Genomic DNA, 17,615 nt, shown 5'->3' with positions numbered 1-17,615 from the left:
TAGGCCTGCAAGTTGGTTTAAAGATAATTTCTCCGAAGCTACCTATGATGTAAAACGACAAAGTATTGTTGTACTTTTTGCTGCAGCAACAGAGTCTTTTTCCAGGAGAATCTCGAGCAAATCAACAAATAAAATTCAAAGTTTTATGCCGAAGAATAAGCGCATTAAATACGCACTTCCTCGTGTAAACAATCTGCTAGGTGTGTGTTCGTGTAGCTTACAGTAGCCTACCTTTGAAACTAGTTTGGCATTGCTGTGCTAGTTTACAAAAAGTATACTGTGTATATATTAAAGACGGAACAGTCATTAATAGCAGAAGTTTTTAGAAAAAGGTCTTACTGATTTTCCAAAGTTCATACTCGAGATCGAAAAGACTTATGTGGTTTCCATTATAAACTTTTCTTCACATTGTTAACCTGTGATTGAAAATAGAGAGATAATGACTTAATGCAATTTGGGTAGAGGGGTAACTTTTTTAAACCATAAACAGACATAACCTAGCAACAACACTACATTTAACATTATAAAAACAAAAACAATAAGCTAACGTTTTCGGCTAGTCATACAGCTCTTTTCAAACCTATAAGAAAAATATTTTTAAAAAGAAATACTAAAGAATAATACACTATCACAACAAAAATATGGACAAATCTGAATATTTGAGAAACTTGCTTAACTAGCTCACTCAAACTGATGACTGAAAATTACGCAGCACACGTGTCAAGTATTTGCGAGGTAAAATTATTTAATTAATTGTTCAGAAAAAGACTCAAGCAGATTACGCACGATGGACAGAAGCACAGCACGAGATAGTGGCACAAACAAAATAAAAATACGAGAAGCACAAGACGTGACAATTCAATCAAAAACTGTTAGAAGATAGGAAGCTCCGTTTGCAAATAATTGCCTGTTGAGCCCTGGGTTGGGTTGAAAGATTTGATTATCAGTGCCTCGTGAATCTTGGTGTAGAACTCGGACAAACACTTACGAACAATTTCGAAGGACTCCGATGAGGGTTTATTGTTAGAACACGATTGGCAGTTTCTAATATGATGTTTAATTGCACTGTTTTTATTAAAATTAGCTAAATTGAGATGCTCTCCCACTCTTGTCACCAAATGTCGCGTGGTCATATCAATGTATGTCGAACTATACTCGCATCATGCGAGCAAGTGAACTTATAAACGACGTTTGAACATAGGCGGAAAGGAGTTTTAGACTTCAACTGAAAATAGAAACCAGCTTTAAATGTTTTATAGGCGGGAAAAATCTTAACGTGAAACTTCAAGGCAATAAATCTGGACAAACTAGCGGAAAAACGTTTGGATTCCTTCTAGAAGGGTCACAATTAGACGGTAGTCACTTAAACATGTTCTGATTGGTTGACAGTGTCATCTGGTTTTACAAGGAATTGTCATGTTTAAGTGGTTACCCTTTTCTCACCTGGCCAGTCTGCGAGAAAATAATGTCTTCATTAATTAAACCTTGTATGGTTTCTGTGTGTCTGCGAGCCAAAAATATACATTGTGCAACAACAGGCGCAGGCCATTTAAAAACGTATCGCGGGCCGGACTTAGGACACCCTTGCATTAGGTAGTGACAACTTATTTAGTATTAACTATAGCCTATGCTGCTCTTAACCGAGACAGCTTTACGCGTGGGAAGGAAGAGCTCCAATCACAAACTGAAATATGATAGCTAAAGGAAACGTTGTTAAGAATTTGTTCATTGAGATGTAGATGCTCTCTTATTTTTTCAGTTTGTCAAATACTAATTCCATATACGAGTTAGGGACCTCTAACATTAAAGTGTGTGTTGGTAATTCGTTCTACGGTAAGGAAACTACAAGTAGGCTTAAGCAAAGCGATTACTTCAAGACAAAAAAGAAAAACCAACATGGGTTTGATCTACCTTTGCTATACAAGTGGTTTGTTATTGGGATGCTTTGTAGGAGTGTCAAATCAATTGGAAGATACAACTCAATCATGTAAGTAGTCTACATTTACATCTAATCTACGTGATATACTGTATAATTGGCTCAAAGGCGCAAACAGGGGGTAATTGGCCATGGCCCCCTCTTTAATTTTTTCAGATAATTAAATTTTAAACTAACGCTGTATCTGTTTTTTGGATAACAGCAGTTGAAAAACATAAAATTTTCATCTTTGAAGAATTTTCATACATCGTGCCTTGGTCGTTTTGCTAAATCTTGCCTTGTGACGTGGCAGCCGTGCAAGGACTCACCAATTACAAAACATTTTTCAGACGACCCTTGTTGTTCGTTTCCATGCCAACACGTCGGAATTTGTGTGTCCCCGGACAAGAACACAAAAGAACACTACAGTTGTGACTGCACTAAAACTGGGTATTATGGAACCAACTGCGAGATACGTAAGATGTCACTTTAACCAGTATTATTAATACAACTAATAAAATAAGTGTAATTCGGGTACCGCGTATATAAATTAGGCTATTGCACAAAAATACTGTACGTCGGCAAACTAACTTTATTGTTTGTGCGGTATCAATGTCGTCTTTTGACTTTTCTTGATTGCAGCAGCCGGTATGTGAACAGATTTTCAATGTATAAATCATTAGTAAATAAACTTTATAATTAATATAAAAGTATGATTCATCATTTTGGAACGTTACTAGCTGTGATTGTGAACAAATTTTCCTCCGAATTGAATCACTTTTGGTTCTTTCTGTATAGGTTAGTGATTGATTTATTTCAACAGACACGTTCAGAGAACCAAGCGCATTCGTAGGTTTAACAACAGAAAATAATGCTGAAGAAAACCTAGTGACGTAGCTAGAAAGAAAAGTTTAGGGGGAAAACGTCATACAACATTTATTGTACGTTGTAATACTGTAGAATCAAAACATTTTATTTTATTTTATTTTTTGGGGGATGGGGCGATTGCCTCCCAAAATTTTCTATTTTACTGCAACGATCATAACTTAAATGATGATCGTTAGTGGTTAGCTAAGTACGTAAAAAATTTTAACCTTGGAAATTATCTTCATGTGTATGATCATTTTGCAATGAAATCTTTCACAGCATTTCTGTCTACTAAAATCAAAGTTTGGCTGACACCTTCAAAGGAAAGTTTGCATCATTTTTTGTCTCGATATCCGTGGTTGTGGAAATTGGTCAACAAAATTTCGTTTCTTCATCGAAAACTTATGAAGCTACTGCTGAAAAGTACGGTACCAATTTAAGCAATACTATTCCTAAAGCATACTGATAAAATTAAAAATTCAGAATTTATTTTCCGTATATTTTATGGAACTAATTGGTTGAAAGTTTCTGGTTAAGTTTTTGCTTGGTATTGAGCATTTTTGTACTATTAATAGTATTTATTGTATATATATTTGAATAATATGTAGAATGATATTAATCTGAATAGGTAAAAGATCTATTTGACTAAAGACCTTCTGATGATCTCTTTTTTAGGGTGAAACAGGCTGTGGAGGTTTTAGAAAGTAATAGTTTGATAAATTATCAGTGGCGTAGCTAGGGAATGTGCCGCCCGGGGCGGATTCAGATTTTGCCGCCCCTTCAAGAAAAAGCATGCAAAAACAGGCCCGGATTTAGGCGGGCAGAGGGTGCAGGTGCCCCGGATCCCCCGACTTTTAAAGAGCCCCCGTACGTAAAAAAAATGTGATTTTGTGTTATTTTTTTTCTTTCAGCCTTTGTAGTTTCTGCAAAATGCTGTGCAGCGCTGGATTAATGCTGCTGTAGACGTCGAGGTGGTTTTTGCACGGGGGCCCCCCGATCTAAAAGTGCCCCGGGCCCCTCATCAGCTAAATCCGGCCCTGTGTGAAAATCAGATGCGTTTTTTTATCAGATTATAATCAAAATCAAAAATCGTAGCCTGAAAGTGCCGCCCCCAGACGTGCCGCCCGGAGCGGTCCGCCCCTCCCGCCCGCCCTAGCTACGCCACTGCAAATTATGTTCTTGATGGCATCGAGTTGTTTACAAAGATCTGACCACTTGAAACTTTATAGTAGATTTTTGTTCATGGACAATGATGGACACTACCTATAATTTGCTTGTTTTTTGTATGTTTCACAATAAATTGTTTTTTGTCAGCAATAAAACTGTAATACTAATTGATATTAATACACTGAACATTATTGCATTTCATAACTTTATAGTTCGGGTTGGCGCTATTGAGGAACCTTGCCCTTACAATGGAGTATCCGATTATCCGAGCTGGGAATCCTACACGAACACAAGTGTCTATGCCAGGACACTTCCTCCAATTCCGTTAAACTGCCCGACTCCTATGGGCGTGAAAGGTAAATTTCATCATTTCGAAAGTAACAATACCCCAGCTCATGCCGCACAACTTTTATAATACCGGTACAACTTCGGTAAAGAGGTAACTTTGTTGATTCATAAGCAGATAAAACCAAGCAATGACACAGCATATACGTAACATAATGTACAAAACAAACTAGAACATGCAAAGTTTTTGTCTATAGCCCTATACTACATATTAATAAGCACTACTCTGTTAATTTCGATGATTGGGCCTGCGCCAGTGATTTAAAACCTCGACAAGAATGCAGAACTGCCAGGATTAAGGTTGCGAAGAGGCTTTCCCAGTCCAAGGATAAGTTTCTTACAACCAAATAATACGTGCACTGATCATGTCCAGTCCATTGGAGATGTTGTGGAGCAGTTTCATTTTAAAGCTAACATGGCAATAACACAGTTTCATTCTCACAGGCAAAAAAGACCTTCCTGACGTAGATACGCTAGTAAGCAAGTTTTTCAAAAGGAAAAAGTTCATTCCATGCTCGAGACGAACGTCTATCGTCTTCCCTTTCTTTGCCCAGCACTTCACACACCAGTTTTTCAAAACTGATCCAGGAAAACGATTGCCATTTCAATGGGGAAACCAAGCAGTGAGTTTGAACACAAATCAATAGTTTTTTTTTCAAGTCTAAACCTTAAACTATTTGACCAGGGTAACACTCACAATAGCATTTCAATAAAAAATTGTAATATAATTTATGTTGTGGAACCGGTTTTCTTCCATTAGGAGTCATCAGCACAACTGAATCGAAACAAAAATATTACAGTAGCAGGGAAACATCAGCACAATTCACCTTTTCCAGTTAGTTTTTCTCACTTTTGAGCAGTGAGTTTGTTATGCATTTTGGCTATACCAGCACCACAAGGCGGCAATGTCTTGAGTGGGGCTCAAGTTGTCAATCTCCGACGATGGCCGGAAATTGACATAAACTGAACTATCGATAATAACATACCAATTTTTACGAACGGTTTTGTTATTTCAGCTTGATCTCTCGCACATCTACGGCAACGATTACGAGCGTCAGCATACATTGAGGTCACACGTAGACGGCAAAATGAAAGTGTCATTGATAAACGGAGAGGTTTTTCCACCAAATGTCAAAGACGCTGATGTAGAGATGGACGGTATTGACGACGTACCAGAGAAATACCGCTTTGCGATTGGACATCCCGGTTTCACAATGCAGCCAGTTTTGATTTTCTTTGCTGCAATTTGGCTTAGGTAAGATGATAAAAAAAATAAATTAACTGTAGGCTATAAACATTAAGCTATAGGCCTACTAAATGTTGGGTATAAAGGCTGCGTAGCCGAGTGGTGTGAACGTCTGCGCGACGTTCGAAAGGACGTAGGTTCAACACCGCTCCAAAGCACGCGGCTGTGTCTCGGCAAAGGCACTTAATGGCAAGCCAAAATAAGGGTAGCAGCTGACTCGAAGACTATAGGCTATATGTCACTTCGCTGCTTCCTGTCTGTTGTATCGCATCTGTGATCGCAGTGTACTGTATGTTATTGCAACGGGCGCAAATAAAAGCATGGTTGTTGAAGGAAAAGCCGTTAAGGAGATAATTCGGGCATCCCGATACCAATGACGTCCTCGGGCCCCACATCAAAACATTTTTAGGAAAAACGCACAATATCCAAAAAATATATTGTGGTTTACTCAAGTTTCCGAGCCTCTTGGAAAGGTTACAGCCACATAAAATCATTCCTGGCCCTGGTTCAAAGGTATCCTCTAGACTCCCTTGTCAACGTTGTTGGTTTGTAGGCCTTGCTACTTGTGAAACAACATTAACCGCTGAGAATTTCAATAAAACTCTGCGTTAATTGAGACTGACTCTGGGATACTTTGTTTTTAGGGAGCACAATAGAGTTTGCGACATTCTTAAAGAAGTTAATCCAACTTGGGATGATGAGAGGCTTTTCCAAACAGCAAGACTCATTTTGACTGGCAAGAATTAGGCTACAAAATTATAAATTCATAGTTTTAGTTTTGAACAGTTTACAACTAGGCTACCAAGATATATTTAGGTGAAATCATTTCGCGTAACTTTACTATTGCACATTTTTGAACTTTCAGCAATTCCAGCAGAGGTAAACGATTTGGAAGCCTTTTTGAGTGATTGCGCTTACGAGAATTAGCATCTTCGAACTTAGAAATTCTCGCATGCTTAACTTGAAACCATTGACACAGACTCAGTCACTGTGTTTAGCAGCAGTGGCGGCTCGTGGTCTCAAAACATGAGGGGGCTGCATCAACCAGTAAGCTAACCTAATATAAATAATTATAAACCTGTACCGGACTGAGTTATAAGTGCACTGAGCTAGGGTTAGTAACACAGTAACATGTTCTTTTAATTGGCTGTCGTTTAATGTTTTTATCATTTAAAGTAAACTTTTGCTAATGGCTTGAATTTGGTCAAGTTTAGGTGGTCACCAGATGGAGCTAGTACTATTTTGGGACTTGGTATTAACTTAGTTGGTTAGATCTATGCTTGTGCTTTCCAACGATAGCAAATTTGTTAAAATTGAACAACAAATGAATAAATGGGGGACAATTTCCTTCAGGTGTTTTTCAGTGCATTTCCACCCCGTACTTCCTCCTTTATAATAGTCCATTCCAACCTGTGTTACGCATCATGACGTCATCACATCAAAAGGACGAATTGTGAAAGAGCACCAATAATTACAGTAATTGGCTTTACTTCACATCAAAACTAGTCTGTCTCAGTGACTTCTCAAAACACAGATCAAGTAAAGTAACCTACGATCCCTTCACCTAATCACCGATAGCTTCCACACGCTTACCCTATGAATTTACGAGAAATAAGTTGGAATCCCTTACCAGGGTCTGTTCTATTTGCAGTCCCTACAGCGCTTGTTCAGTGATGCTAGAAAACTTTTTTCTGAAAAACCTACGTCATAAAAAAAAGAACAAGCAACGCCGGACCTGCAGAATTTGCAGACCCAGAGTTGCCAATTAATTTTTGTAACACAAATTTTTTTTTACTACAAAAAAAAATAATATTAAGAGCTTTTTTAATTCTTCAAGCGAAATAAATTAAAAAAACATGGCAAAACTATCTATATGCAATATAATTCACATATGCACAAAAATGTTGGGGGGGCTGCAGTCCCGCAGTCCCTTATGACGAGCCGCCACTGTTTAGCAGAGTAAAGCTTTTCTTATAGTTTTGAAAGTGTTGTTGCCTGTGGATTGTTTTATCCATAAGTTATCGCTGAATATATTGATTGATTGATTGATTGATTGATTGGTTTATTTTGTTGTGCAATATTATAACAGCAAAATCATTAAATGATGCAGCACGCTTAACGAACACAATTGAAACAAAGAAAAACAACAAATGTACACAGCATCTTTGAAGTAAGTAAATCACAACGGGAAGCTACGAAGTGACCATGACGGTCTTCGAGTCAAGCAGCCACCTTCAGCCAAGTCGATGATAAACATTTAATAAACATTACACTAAAATATCTACACTTACAACAAAGAGTCAAGACAGAAACAAACTTGCATCCATGATATGTCAAAATTTCAAGTTCCAATATTAGGTGTTGATAGTCAACGATTAAAAGCTTAAAGAGTATCGGTCCACATTAGTAAATTACACTGCATTCAACTTTAATATTCTGCAATTAGATAGTTTTTGTAAAGTTTTTTAAATGAGTCAAAAGATTTTTTTTTAATGTCTAGTGCAGTGGTTCTTAACCTATGGGTAATTACCCACATGTGGGTAATTTGAAGATAGCAGGTGGGTAATCAGCTGAACCAGAATATATAGAATTATAGATGTAACAAACAATGTCACAGCTGTAAGTGGTAAAGTTGCTTTATTACTTACACTTTTTTTGATGTTTTGAGTCCCTTCAAAACAACCAAACAAGCACAGTGATATTTTATCATTTTTAAAATTGTTTCGTCATAGGAATTTATTTTCTCATCATTTTTGTCGCCAGTTTTATGTATTTTATTTTTGTGACATAATGATAAGATTTTTCTTGTCTAATCAGTTCATTTACAGTTGTTTTATGAGCAAGCTTGATGGCTGCGTTGCTGTTTGAAGTAGTATAGCCAAGTGTAGGCTACATTTAGAGTTAGTGTTGAGACGAGCGAGCTATAGGCCTATTCTTTTGAAGATGAAAGCTTGGGAAAATTCTGGGGAAAGCATATCCAAAAGTTGCGCAAAAATCACTAACATTATTGACTATGTAACCTATATATATTCTACTTATCTCTGTGAATCAGCAATTTCAAGTGTTGTTGCTTTGAAATCAAAATCCCGAAACAAGCTGTTAGATCTGGAGTCAGATTTGAGTTGTGCAGTATCCAAAATCGCACCCAATATTGCATCGATTGTACACAAAAAACAAGAACAAATGTCTCACTGACACTATTGATGTTGTTCTTTGCATTAAATGTTATTTTTGTTGAATAACGCTGTTCTATATCTTTAATACGGCAAAATAGATAAAATTAGATTTTGGGTAATGGGACTTTGATCTGGACAGAAATGGGTAATAAGGGAAAAAAGGTTAAGAACCCCTGGTCTAGTGGGATTGAGTTCCATATTTTTACTCCACTATACTTGATGCTTCGTTGAAGTCTTGTAGTAGCATACAGAGGAACAAAGTAATTATCATTTTTGAATGAACATCTAGTTGAGCGATTATGAACGTTTGATGTTTTTTTGAAGTAATTCGAAAAAGTACAGGGTAAAGAATTATGGTTATATTTAAACATTAATTTGGCAATCTCTAGTTTGTAAATGTCTTTTATTTTTAGAACTTTTACCTGCTTGAAGTATGGCGTAACGTGTTCTGACCACAACCCTCCAGCAACTATTTTTATTGCTTTGTTTTACAACTTTTGTAGTTTCTCGATATTTGCTTTGTATGTAGAGCCCCAAATGGCTATTCCATTCATAATATGTGGGTGTATGAGCGAATAATATAACTGCAGTCTAGCATTGAAAGGAAGAAAGTGTTTAAGTTTCGACAAAATACCAACAGATCTAGCAAGTTTAGATCTCTAGGAGCATAAATGTGAGGTTCGAATGAGAGCTGTTTATCAATTATTCCAAGTTACTTAGCGTAGTCGACGGTTCCTAGCTCAACAGCCCTATGGAGAACATGGAATTCATCGAATTTGTTGTAGCCTTTTTTAGGAGGAATTACTAATAGATTGGATTTAGAGGCATTAATGGTCAATAGGGTGGGTCGATTTCTCCATTTATCATATAAATTTGAACATAGGTGCAGCTTTACCTTCTGAACATTTCCTCAAAGTTTAAAATCGTTTTGTGCACAGCAACCCATTACCCCAATGACCCCTGTTTCTGTAACAGGGTTGCCAGATTGGGCGAAAAGTTGCGAAAATTTTTGTCATTTTATCTCATTTTTTCGCCCAGTCCGGCAATCCTGCGCAGTGAGCGAACTTCTAATAATTGTGCGGTTTAACACGCCACAAAAAAACTTTGTGAAATTGACTCTTTATCTTATTCATCCGATAATGATCCGAGTTTCATGGAGAGTGTCTTAACAAGTAGTGCCTACAATACCATCCCAATCCCTTGTGTTGCAAGGGAAGCCCATCAAAAGATGGTTTCTGACAAAACAGTTGCTGCTATTGCCACTACTACTTTGCAGGATGTGTTAGGAAAAGACTTCCCTACAGACATCATTATTGACCCAGGGAAAGTGAGACATAGCCGAGTCAAGAGGCGTACTGGATTGAAACCAACCCAACATGTCGTCAATAATTTATGATTGACGAGAATATGAACATGGATGGAATTCGAATAACAGGTTGTGACGGGACAGCAGTGAACACTGGGAATCGTAATGGAGTAATTGCTAGAAAGAAGATCATATCCATTTGTTACGGCCAATCTCTGTACAAATCAAACGTCATATAAAACCGTTCAAGTCTACTGAATATTACGTCATGGAAATTCCTAAAGCATGTGCCAAAATTGCACCATCGTTCATAAGACCTGTTTGGACCTGTTTGGGCCTGTTTAAACAGGAAATATTACATCAGCTTAAACACCTGTTGGAATGACTTCATAATTGTCTTTCATTTATTGCGTCACAGTTACTTTCTACGTGAATTTGAGATATTGATATCTATTCTGGTCATTCGTAAAATGATTGTTTGAAAGTTGGCCGCACATTTAACTGTTGGCTTAGTGCTTGCTAGCTGGACAAAAGTTCCGTCTTTTATCCAAGTAATTTGTATTGTAGTGACAGTTTTTAGGTGTACGGCGTTGCACCAGTCATTTCGATAGCCTCGGGCTAATTTTACTGGAATACACTGTTTGAATAGACGTTTCGAAAGTGTGTTTATTTTTGGGTCATTGCATGCAGACGAACGGATTTGGGAATCTTACGTTACAATTTTCCCACGAAGAGATTATGGTTTACCGCTGTGACCACCATTATCCAGTATGAAGTTCAGTGGAATATATATTGGCCTTTGCTGCCCATCAATGAGTTACCGTACCATTGCAGCATCAGCATCTATTTGGATTATTTGGAAAGAAATCTGGTCCAGAAACATTCATTGGTGAAATTGGCGATATTCTGTGGTCAAACCTTATAGCCTTGGAGATCGCATTGTTTGATAAAATTGAAACTCCCCATTTGCGAAAATTGGACAATTCAAAGATCTATAAGCACAGACCAGATGTACCTTTTGGAAATCTGCCATGCAATCAGTTCTGAGGAATGCTCTGAAACACTCTTACACAGAGATCCTGTAAAATACAGTATAATCATTCACAGGAGCAAATCGAATGTGCCGCTATTATGTTAGTCAAACCCATCCATCAGAAGCTGTTAAGACATTGACACGATTCATTGCAACTTCATTAACTTACTACATGTGTGCTTCTCTGTTTTTATTTTATTTTTTGCTATTTGTTTTTTTGGGTTTTATGGCCGTGCTAACTACTGATCTATAGCCTACTACATAATTTTTCATTCAGGCACGTTTTAAACCTTTCAAGGTTTTGCCACCTTTTCCCGTTCGTTAACGTGCTTGTAGGTTTATATCGATTTTTGTAGTTAGTATCTTTTTCGTCCCGGACGCGTTAATGACGAAAAATAAAATGATTGATTGATTGATTGATTGATTGTATATGGGCCTGTATAGTTTGCACTAAGATGGCCACAGATATCAGCAATGCTCCAGCAGTACTTTTCCTTATGATACAACTCAGTCGTGGACTTGAGCCAGTAGAAGTGCAGTCTGTCATCGACAAATCGTTTGAGCAAAATTCTTATGTAGCTCACCCCGAGAACTTGCTATATGCCATGTTTCATGACAATAGACCCGTCATTCGTGAAGTAGCTGTTAGGCGAATTCTGAAAGCACGAAAGCTTTCATCTACAATAATATGAACATTCCATCGCCCTGCTGATCAAGTTGATCTTAATGCAATGGATTATATTGATATGATCGACTGGACACAGATTGACGTTACTGAACCACCATTATTATCATCTAAGAAATGAACTTTGGGATGCAATAAAGTCAGTCTCAGTAAAGTCGTCATACACACCACAGACTCAAGCCGTTGATAAAATGATTCGTGTAGTCGCTGAGGTCATCCTCAAAACTCTCGGAAAGGAAAAAAGGAACTCTATGATTTATTCTATCTTAAATGCAAGGAAGCAGCGGCCTATATTTGAATCAAAGAAAGACTCTGTTGTTTAGTTTAACATCCAGGTTTGGCTTTAACTCATTACATTTCAATTGTGTTTCGTTTTCACTGTAGCCTACCTGTCGAATATAATTTACCGTGAAGTAGAAAACTTTATTTTTCCATACCACCTGGGGTAAGTGGTTAGGAGCACACCATCACATTGAAATTTTAACACTTTATTTAGTATGGCAAGCCTCACCTAAATACCGATTTATGCGACAATCCGACAATTTTATGTGAAAATCGACCCACCCTAAATTGGTCAATTTGTTGGTCAATATAGAGATGTCGTTGCTGTGCGCCTGACCTGCAAATTAGACCAAGGTTGTTTTGTTGTTTTGCTGCTACAACAAAAAGTTGTTCGTTTCATTTTGTTTAAAACTTTCGTCGTTTTTGTCAATGATAGATAACCTATTGATTTTTGAAGTTTATGTCATGCTATGGTCACATATAGGCTAGCCTACGATGTGAATTCTTATTAACACTTGGTTGTCTGCGTTAGAAAGTTGATTAACATTCACAGCGAGAGTTTTGCTTTTCAGGGGAAACAATGAAAGTTGTTGTGGAAAATTATGTCCAGCACCTAACCGGTTACGTATTCCAACTGACCTATGAACCCGATCTATTGCATGGGGAAGGAATCTCTTACCACAATCAAGTAGCAGTCGAATTCCAACTTATCTACCGTTGGCATGCTTTGATCCCTGACAGAATTTCTATACAAGAACAACATTTCTTCATTAGAGATCTTATTTTCAATCCCGGACCTTTTGTGGAAGCTGGAATAGAAAAATGGTACAACGATTCACGACGACAATTTGCAGGACAAGTAGGCTAACTTGTTTGATGTTGATTTTAACTACAGTAGGCTAGATCAAGATCGTTTAACCAAACTAAATTATTGGTGATGGTGTCTGACAATGTAGGCCTACTCAAGTTCAACTGAAATTTTTTTAATTAGCCTACCAATTATAGAATCTAAAATTTGTCTAACATATATTGTCTATTGTCCTATTTCCATTTGTCCACAACATTCCTTTGCATTAGCTGTGAGAAACAACTTAGGCCTACTTTTGATTTACCAATAGCATTAATTTTAGAAAAAAAAAACAATAAAATTAAACAGATCATACTGAGCCTGATAAGTTTAGCATATAAAGTGCAAGAAGCTTCTTCTTTCGTGTGAGATAGGATTGTGAGCAGGGCCTCCAAGAGCCCTGCCGGGCCCCGGTGCAGATGTTGCTGCCGGGCCGCGAAATTTTTTTCCCACGAGATTTCTGTCTCATTTACATATTTTGGTAAAAGTTTGTATTAAAACCGTGTGAATGCAGCATTATCTCGTTGGCACGGTTGGCTCAGTGGTTTCATCCTCTGCCTAGTGATCGTGAGAACGAGGGTTCGACTCCCGTCGAAGTCAAACTTTTTTTTTTCTTTAAATTAATTTTTGCTGTGCACAAGAGCTTTTCAATAAAAGTAGGGTTAGGGAAAGCTTATATTTTATTATCATTGCAGAATTTCATTGGCAAATAGTTATTTCGCAATCTGAATCAACCAATCTCTCAAAACACTTTCGGAAAATCTTACTGAAAATCTCGTGGGAAAAAAAATTTCGCTGCCGGGCCCCCCAGCGCGACATGTCGCGTGATATCTCACCAATCACAAGCAAAATTTGCGTTGCGCGTTCTTACAAAGGATAAATTAGGTTAAAGTATTAACACTCTATTATTTCACAAACAATGCACTATTGTAAATATAACTTTAAATTCACAGATACACACTAGTTAGGCTATACATAAAGATAAAATGCTAAAACACTACATAGTGTAAATATAGCCTCAATAGCGTTGTCAGATATGGAATTCTGCCCTAATTTGAAGAAAACTTTATAGCTGTTGAAAACCAAAACTTGTAGTTTGAATTTTTTTTTTAGTCCTGGGCAAAGATCAAAACCCTAACCTTTCCTAACTTTAACCCTTCCTAACTCTGGCAACACCTGATTGTAACCATGGCAACAAGTGGGTAAAATTAGCCATTTTGAAGATAAAAATTGCAATACTATCCGACATGGCTGACATAGCATTGCATATGTGTGCTTACAGCTTTACATTAACATACAATACCATTTCTGATCTTGAAGCTATTGTTCATGACATTAAGAAATACCAACTTCAATATAAGAAATACCAACTTCAAAATATTAAAAATTTTTTATGCAAAATTGAACTTAACATTCTATTGGCCCCAAAAAATGCAAATATTGTTGTTCTAAAAAAGGGCATAGGCTACCCATTCAAAATACAAAACTAATATTCATATGAAAAACAATGTTTTATGCAAAATCGACCTGAGCACGCAAATTTAAACATTTTGTCGGGCCCCCCTAAACTCAAAAAATTAAAAATTCTGTAATTTTAAAAAATGGCATAGCCTAGGCTATACCTATAAGGGGGCCCCATTCGACATACGGAACCAATATAAAAACAATATTTTATGCAAAATCGTTGAAATCAATCTTTTTATCGCGTGAATTCAGACGTTTTGTCGGGCCCCTTTGAACTCACCGGGCCCCGGTGCAATGCACCGGTTGTCCCCCCCTCTTGTGGGCCCTGATTGTGAGACGTCCAAAGGTGATGTGTTGGATGTTTGCTCCATCGAACGGCACTGACACGATTTTTGTTCACTGCAGTTCATCGGTGGCCACAATCACGGGGTTGCTACAATGGATGTAGCGGAGAACGCTATCTTGGATTCTAGACGACTAAGGATTCAGTCGTTAAACAATTACCGTAAACGATTTGGACTTAAACCTTACAAAAGCTTTTCAGAATTTACAGGTTCGGAAAAACATTTTTAAGTTCAATTTACTGCACGGTCAATGAGCTGTTGTAGCCTACTGTATAGTAAGCTAGTATTGTGTAGCTTAGTCCACAATCTAATAAGTTTCCTTAATGATTAAGATGATCAAGAAATGGCTAAAGAGTTAGAAGAGCTATACGGAGATGTGGATGCACTGGAGTTGTTTGTTGGGGTCATGCTTGAAAGACGGCAGCATCCCATGCTTTTCGGTCAAACTTTTACTGAAGTTGGATCTCCATATTCCTTGAGAGGTAAATTTTATTTAATCGCAATCTGTGGCTGCAAAGTGAAGGCAGCAGCAAACTCACTTTTCTAATTGAATCAAAGTGCTAAATACTTGTTTTCACGAATTGGTTACATTGCCTTTTTTAAGACTGATGTCATAGCTATTGCATGGCTTCAAGCTAGCTAAGCATGGTGGTAAGGTTAGCATTGATGTCGGCAGCTGAGCCGAATGATTTAAGTAGCCTATCTATTCTGTCCTCGCAAATACGTTAATTCAACGCTCATAGATCGTAGACGTCTTGAAAAACAATCAAACGCTTATATTGTAGACACAAATATTTAAATTTTGTCTTCTCCTTTGTTTACTTAAATTCTTTAAATCCCCAGACGTAAACATTGTAGACACGACAAATGTTTTTAGTTGAATTCAAGATTAATAATTTGTTTTCACGATATTTCAAATTAGGTATCTTTAGCAATCCCATTGGATCTCCTCACTGGTGGAAACCTAGCACATTTGGAGGAGACATTGGCTTTAACATCGTAAAGACAGCAAGCTTAAAGGTAGCTCTCCTTTATGTCAAAGCATAGATTTAATGTGTGCTTGTCAGGGAGGGATATCTAAACATTGAGTAAATATATCTGTAGTTTGTGTAAACTAAGTATCGTGAGGTTCAGACTGGACTAAACTCCTCTTTCTACGCAGACAATATTTTGCAACAATGTGAACGGGTGTCCCGATTTTTCGTTTGAAGTTCCGGAAGATGTAGAATATAACTCGGATGAATACAAGTGTCCTGAATCGGATGATACGTCACAAATAGTAATGAAAGAGAACTGGGAGCGTGACTACGAGGATGAAGTAGACCCGAAAGATGCACCTGTGTGGGAAATTAACAATGCTGACGACACCAAAACAAGGGACAAAGTTAAATCGGAATTATAAACTTTCTGATGGCAATTTTATTGCAGCAAAATTTGATGGACAAAAAGAGATCACTTTTTTAAATTAGACGCTTTTCGATTTGTCGCACGCTGCAGTAGCTTACCCAATCAGTCGTTTTTTTACATTGATTTAACGTCTGTTGGGTATTGATAACTGCAGTAGCATCACAACAAGTTCTAGCTCACTGTATGCTAGCTTTGTCCGCCTCGACAGCTGTTGGTTTAGCCACTGACTTAAGAACGAAGAAACTTCAAGATCAAGCGGCGTTGCTTAGAGTCTCAGAGTTTGCGCTTGAGCAACGCATTTCATGGACAGCTCTCCATTTAGCGACACGTAGTGGGTAAGATAGTTTGCAGATAAAAACACTTCAACGGTTGGAAATTTCACTCTATCAATTTCGATAATTGGAACTGCGTTAGTGGTTCAAAGACTTCACATGCAGCCTATGCAAAACTAGCAAAATTAAGCTCTCAAAGAAGCTTTCTCAGTCCGAGAATAAAGTTTCCCACAATCAACTTACAAAATCACACTGACTCTATGTTTTGTTGTTGTGCGAAACGTAGGCTACTCGAAATTATCTGTAAGCATCCAGGGTTGCAAAGTTATTGGGAAAAAACAAACTCATTGGTCTTGAGTGACTGAATATCCCATTGACAAGGCGCCAAATGGAATGCATGGCGTAGCAGAGCTGGACGAAGCTACACTCACCTGGCTTTTTATCACCTGCCCTGAAATATGAACAACCCTGTCTCACACGAAAAAAGAAGCAAACTTGTAAATAATGTCGTCAGCAGTTACCCACAGGATTTTCGTAGCAAGGACTTAATGACTCGGCATTTGAGGTTACTTTACGACTTTCAAATTTTATCAGGTTTATGAGAAGGCTGCTTTCAACAGCGCTCTCATTTTTCTTTATTGATTTGACTTTGTAATTTTGTTATCAGTAGCCTATGCTGTGTTGCATTTTATTTATTTGAATCGAACTTTTCCACCAAACTAATAATCAAAATTGAGATGAAACTGCAGTTATGTTTTTGTAAAGCTACTAAAATGGTTTTGACTCGTCCGACTTGAAAATTTGCAATCGCACTGTTTGTTATATCATCTGTCTTCTCACTGTTTAATCCAAATCGATGAAAGTATGAATTAAGCACATTTAAACTTGCACTCTTCAAATTCAATTTTACTCACAAGTATGTTTAACTTGTTACCAATATACTGTAAGCTTACTTTTTAGCAAGTGTTTTTGAATTGTAAAAATATATTAGGTCATACGTAATGGTGGCGTATGAAAACCTTTGATGCAGCTTTAAGTCCGTTGTCCGCCCCGATAGCTCAATTGGTTAGCGCGTCACTTCTGGAACGAAGAACGTTCGACTCTCGGGGTGTGCGCTTGAGCAACGCACATTAAGGACTGCTCTCCATTCAGCGGCATCTAATGGATGGAATAGTTCCCCGGCAACAACACTTCAACAATCGGAAACTACACTCTGTCAATCTCGGTGACCGGGCCTGCGTCAGTGATTCAAAGCCTCT

At 37.6% G+C, this 17,615-nt stretch overlaps 1 protein-coding gene across 1 annotated transcript; it reads left to right on the top strand.

The window, feature by feature from the left end:
• The first annotated feature begins 1,885 nt into the window (after nt 1-1,885).
• Nucleotides 1,886-17,309, top strand: LOC145778738 (prostaglandin G/H synthase 2-like). Its single transcript, XM_082590298.1, has 12 exons — nt 1,886-1,987; nt 2,266-2,391; nt 3,062-3,205; nt 4,162-4,305; nt 4,739-4,917; nt 5,311-5,549; nt 6,185-6,276; nt 12,595-12,881; nt 14,739-14,886; nt 15,010-15,159; nt 15,600-15,697; nt 15,840-17,309. The coding sequence occupies exons 1-12, from the start codon at nt 1,897-1,899 to the stop codon at nt 16,077-16,079; spliced, it is 1,938 nt and encodes a 645-aa protein (XP_082446424.1). The 5' UTR covers nt 1,886-1,896; the 3' UTR covers nt 16,080-17,309.
• Nucleotides 17,310-17,615: the final 306 nt, after the last annotated feature.

Source organism: Aplidium turbinatum, chromosome 10, assembly GCF_918807975.1.
Source record: "Aplidium turbinatum chromosome 10, kaAplTurb1.1, whole genome shotgun sequence".
NCBI classification, from domain to species: domain Eukaryota; kingdom Metazoa; phylum Chordata; class Ascidiacea; order Aplousobranchia; family Polyclinidae; genus Aplidium; species Aplidium turbinatum.
Note: the sequence above shows the minus strand (reverse complement) of the source record. Positions and strands in the feature narration are given on the sequence as shown.

Bases quoted from the DNA above. Each gene is read 5' to 3' on its own strand.
- LOC145778738 (XM_082590298.1), top strand. From the start codon at position 1,897: ATGGGTTTGATCTACCTTTGCTATACAAGTGGTTTGTTATTGGGATGC. The intron at 4,918-5,310 runs GTGAGTTTGAAC...TTGTTATTTCAG, and splicing joins TTCAATGGGGAAACCAAGCA to CTTGATCTCTCGCACATCTA. The intron at 12,882-14,738 runs GTAGGCTAACTT...TGTTCACTGCAG, and splicing joins GACGACAATTTGCAGGACAA to TTCATCGGTGGCCACAATCA.